We start from the raw sequence: 5,505 nt of genomic DNA, 5'->3' as shown, positions 1-5,505 counted from the left end.
TATATATATATATATATATATATATATATATATATAAAGTAGAGGAATCTGCAAGTGCAAATAACAGAGATCCCTATGATACAATCTCTTCTTATAAGCATTTAACGATAAGATAAGGTCTTCGAAAAGGTAATTTTACTAAACCATAGTACGATGTAGAGTTCAACTCTAAACCGTATAGCGGTACCGTAATGTTATAATGATACACAAATTTTAAACGCTAAAGAAGAGGAATCCGTGAGTTGCCCCAAATGGATTTAAAGACAGGGCCCTCTGCTGCTTGTGTATAAAAAAAATAATATATTAATTATTATACATGATTAAGCCACACTTCGATTCATTTGTACCTGGGTTGGTGTGGGCTTTATTACCAAGTTATAAATCCATTGCATCCAACCTGTAGTAGGCAATATTCTTCCAGCCATCACACTGTTATAGGAAATACAATTGCTATGTGCTGAAAAAGAAACACATATAAATTATTATTTGTATTTCAACACATTTCACAGAAGCAACGGTAATACTGTATTTATAATCCACATTAAATTTATAATTATTCTTTTAACAGACTGGCAATCGACATTTCGAAAAACAAATTCATTCAGAAAATGCAAATATGTTTAAGGACAAGTTTACCAATTTTATATAATTTGAGAACTGAGTTAGCAACATATGATATCCCACTTTTGAAATTACGAATCTTGTGCGTTCGTTACGGTTACGCTCTAAACTAAATTTTTGATGACGTGCTAGGTACATCTCTATCTAAGCTTAGCGGAAGACATGGTAATGCATATAATTAGGAAGATTGTAGATCTTTGTATTATTGTGCAATGGTGAGCAAATTTTATGAATAGGCACCTCTACATTTTTAGAAATGGCACTCTCAGACGTCATATTCAATAACTCCTTTTATTTTTTTCATCCTCTGAATGGGGGGTGGGGAGTTGCTGAGGCACACCGAACACCTCCTCCCCCACCCTCAGATACGCCACTGGAATAGCTGTTTTAGATAAGACTACTACACCCATTCCGTAATTAAAAAAAATAAATAAAAACATAAAAAACCTGACATTGCACAAAATAATGAAATTTGTGGAGACCAGGTTCAACCAAAAAGTTAACCAAATCGCTGTAGCAATTAAGCCGGTTGACCCAACACAAAATTCAGCTACACGATAACACAGCCGTCGTGACTCGCGACAGTGGATGAAGGAATTTTGACGGACTAGGCCTACTGCTTAAAATAATCTATGAGGTCACCCTAAGAATACACACCTTTCTCGGTTGAAGTCGAGGTATTTAGCAACTACCCACTGAACTCAAAAAGGTACACTTTTTTCTTTTCTCCTTCCTCCTTTTCTTCTTTCCTGCCTCACTTTTGTTACTCTCCCTTTTTTTTTCTGACGGTGTGGAGCATGTGATAGGTCTCTTATCCACTTGTCTTATGCAAAATAATATTGGGACCATATAGTAATATAAGGTCCTATGGAATGTCAATAGATCTCACCTTTAAATTCTGAGGATCAAGACAAACAATGTTAATAACTCTGGAATTGTTGCATAATTTCGTCAAACACAAACGTACTCGTTCTTCTTCCGATGTCTTATAATCTGTCTCCTATAAACCACCCGATCTGAACTTGTTTTATATGGTCCCTCTATTCTGGCTCTTTCCACATTTACTAGTTGGCACTCAAATCGATTCCGGGGGATAAAGGAATTGATAATTTCCTCTCCGACGAGTTACTGTTTCCATGATTCAAGGTCAAACGTCCAATGCTCGCAATAATCCCATTACTAATGTTTCTGATCCTCTTTAAATTTTTATTCTAAATTAATGGACCCACGAATTTACTTAAACCCTTAAGTACATGTCTCTTTACTCGAAACACTTAATATTGCCGGCCATGAATTCCTGATTTGTTAATCAATAAGAATTCTCCGGTACTTTTTAATTTAATTTAATTCTCTTTTCTTCTCTTCAAATACAATCCGGCGGTGCTATACGTAGCATTGGGACCCACAATATCTAAGCCTGATTTTTCCTATGGTTTATCAGGTAGTGCAATTGTTGCATTAGGTATGCTTTGAGGTAGCTGACCCATCATTACTTTGACATGTAACGCAATTATTTACCATTTCTTAGAATTGATAACCATCTTAAGCCACCAATATTTTTGTATTACCCTTTGCTTAGTACGTACGATCAGTGATGTGATGCATGGACATAAAACGTGTGTTTACTTTCGCAGGAAGACCTATTTTTATAGCCTCCCCAAAATGCTTCACATGTCAATTCATACCGTATTTTACACTATTTTATAGGGTTTAACCATTTTATTTATCATTTTTATCCTTCGGTCAACAATCCTGCACGTACATTTTCTCGACATACTGTATCGTCCAAAACAATCATGTTCGGAATGTTCGATTGTTCGTTAAAAGGTAATTGTAACTTCCGCCCCAACACGTAGCCAGTAGAATCTCACGTAGCCACAATATTCCGGGTCAAAACAAGTTTTGAAATTGCTTTAGAAAGCATTGGAATATTTGTAGAAGGCTTCTAGCCTCAGCTACTATAAACTAGCTATAGAAAGTATTGAAATAGCTATAGCCACAATATTGGTTAAAATCAATAGAAAGCATTAATAGCACTTTTACCAGCCTGAAATTGCTAGCATAAAAAAAAGCATTGGTTTAGCTTTAGAAAGCATTTGAAGAGATACAGTAGACTGCTAGCATAAACCATAGAGAAATAGAACATAGAGATGTTCTATTTTCTCCATGTATAAACCATCTTTAGGAAGCCTTGAAATAGATATAGAATGCTGCCAGCATAAGCTAGCATAAAATAGCTATAGAAAGCACTGAAATGGCTACTGTATAAAGCATTGAAATAGCTATAGACCAGCCTCAAATAGCTGCTAGCATAAAATAAAACATTGATAGAAGACTGTTAGCATAAGCTTAAAAAAATCCAAAACTGGGCTTTTCAAGACAATTTGTTTTAATATATTAATATTTCATAATAGCCTGTTAGACCATATATTTTATACCTCCATGGTTAGACATACGAATGAACGTGCTTGTTCTTTACTGTCAACAGCGGATAACAATTTTGGTGTTCGTGTATTCCGTTAGCATCAGTGAAGTGCCCAATTAGATTTATAGATTGTTTCTAAAAATAACGTTAATTTTAATGTTTAGGAGTGTACCAGTTTGAGTTTTCGGTTAAGCGATTCATCATGTTCCTGTTAACATCATCAATGATGCTAATTCAAAACACAAGATATTCCTAAATTTGTTATTATGTGACACAAACCTAGTCGTTGAGTCCCCAATACTTTCGTGTGGGCTGACTTTTAGTCTAATATAAAGAAATATTTTGCAATTCCCTGGATTCTAGGAATTCATCAATTTTTGGAATTAGATATACTTTTTACTATTGACTCACTTACCCTTCCTTGATTTGTTTAAGTGCAACCTTTATACATCCTTGGTGTAACCATGTTTGAAGATTCGTTTCCTAAACCACATAGATTTCCTTCTTGCATATTGACCTTGATTCCTGTTTGTTTATTTCATGGAGATTTTTAATATTTAGGCCTATGTATATATTTTATCGGGTCGCGGCTCTCATTCCAGTTTTAACTTTATTTTCGTGTTGATCAGATATTCCCCTATAGGCAAGCTGTTTCCCGCCCCCCACCCCACCCAAAAAATCATATGGCTGCTTGTTAATCAATTTGAAATGATTATTCAAAGACGCTTTTTTTTCACGGAAATGCGAATATGACACACTGTCACTCTAAATTAGCAGATTTATTCTTAATTTATTCTCGACTGTAGTTTAGACTTAATCCATTACCAGTCGGTAAGGTTTTGCGTACGCTAAAAACAATGGTGAGACCGAGCGCACGAAGTTTTACAACCACCATGAAATAAGCAAACATAGAATTAAGGTCAATATGATAGAAGAAAAAAGACTAGTTGTTCTTTCCCGTGAGATGCGTCTTTTAGTTTCAATTCAGGAAACGATGCGTACACAAAGACAGGAACAACTGTAGGCCTAGTTACCGACAACAACCTCAATGAGGCAGACACATATCATGACAATTTCATACAGTATCATGTATGTGAAATAGCTCAATATTAGCACCATATGGAAACCCTGAAAAATATCTTGGCGACCCTTATTTGGGTCCTGACCCAAATTTGAATACTTTTTCAGGGGTGTATAAACCATACTCCGTGGTTATACAACTATCAATTCAAAGAGTATAACGAAAAGAGCAAGGGCGACAGAACACACCCCTGTGGTTCCCCCGTGTTACAAGTCACAACGACTCAGTACACTACCCCTAAATTGAACAAGTCCTGTTTTAATTTTAAAAGTATTAATTGTATATTATTGTATAAATATCTAAGGGTAAATGGAATAGTTCAATAAAGTTACAAAATAAAATAAAGTTCAATAACTACATAGTGATTTGGTTCACTTTTAGGAATGCTGCCTCAGCCTGTTTTTGATATGTATGCCTATAATGTTGTACCATGGACCTATTATCAGTAGCGTAGCAAAATATTTTTCATTGGGGGGGGGTGTGATTGGCGTGTTAGCCAGTGCCGTAACAGGCGTGGGGGCAGGGGGAAAACTGCCCCTCCCCTGACGGTTTTTATCGGGCTGACCAAGCCGTCGTACCGGGCTGGGTAATAAGAGAAAAGAAAGAGGGGAAAGGGAGGGAAAGAGAAAGAAGAGGAAAAGAAAAGGATAGAAAAAGAGAAGAGAAAAATAAAGACAAGAATAAAAAGGAAGATATCATAATGACCAGACTCACAACACCCTGCAACACTTTCTCCACTTCAAAAACTGTCATAACTCTTTTGATCTATGCTGCCCGATGGCGTAACCACTGGGGGACAAGGGGTAAATATCTATCTTTGAAAAATCTTCCCAACCCCTTTATAAATGCCCTTTCATCCCCTGAAAGTGCCTAAAAACCTCAAATTTCGCGCGCATTTCTTGTTAACATGGCCCAATTTCCTCTAAAAATTGCACATTTTAGGGACTTTTGATCAATTCCACTCTTTTACACATCTAGATGCGTATAAGAGACGGGGACAAGGGGAAAATATCCATCTTTGGAAAATCTTTCTCCACCCCTTGACAAATGCATCCTCTGAAAGTGCCTAAAATTCTCAAATTCTTTGCGTGCATTTCTTGTTACGGTAGGCCAATTTCCTAACTACGATGCTGTAAAGACGTGTATTCCTTGTTGCTCCTAAAATTTCTTACACAAACCATCAATTTTATTGGTGCCCCGGTCAACGGAAACTACTTCATTGCCGTATGCACATATTATATACCAAAACGAAAAATCGCCCACTGAAAATGGAAAAATCTAAAGCTGAAAAAGAAAAAATCACCTATCACCTGAGGTCCACAGCTCCTAACCAAAATAGCAAAGAGTCAGAGCGGGAAAAATCAAAATCAGGGTGTGA

The 5,505-nt window shown here is 36.3% G+C and overlaps 1 protein-coding gene across 4 annotated transcripts in view; it reads right to left on the bottom strand.

The window, feature by feature from the left end:
• LOC117111683 overlaps positions 1 to 5,505 on the bottom strand; it is a 15,360-nt gene that overhangs the window by 8,606 nt on the left and 1,249 nt on the right. Inside the window, exons 1-2 of one of the 4 annotated variants that reach the window (XM_033254664.1) lie at positions 1,279 to 1,671; positions 348 to 457 (exon numbers count right to left, since the gene is read on the bottom strand). In XM_033254664.1, coding sequence (XP_033110555.1) covers positions 348 to 425 — 78 coding nt within the window. In that variant the 5' untranslated portion in view covers positions 426 to 457; positions 1,279 to 1,671. Of the gene's footprint in view, positions 1 to 347; positions 458 to 1,278; positions 1,672 to 5,505 lie in introns of those variants that run through there. The other 3 variants (XM_033254666.1, XM_033254665.1, XM_033254663.1) reach the window with 3 other exon arrangements.

The sequence above is a fragment of the Anneissia japonica genome, unplaced genomic scaffold (assembly GCF_011630105.1).
Source record: "Anneissia japonica isolate Jap-2015-1 unplaced genomic scaffold, ASM1163010v1 scaffold287923_len1623670_cov205, whole genome shotgun sequence".
NCBI lineage: Eukaryota > Metazoa > Echinodermata > Crinoidea > Comatulida > Comatulidae > Anneissia > Anneissia japonica.
The sequence above is the reverse complement of the archived record's forward strand: the minus strand, read 5'-3'. Positions and strand labels throughout refer to the sequence as shown.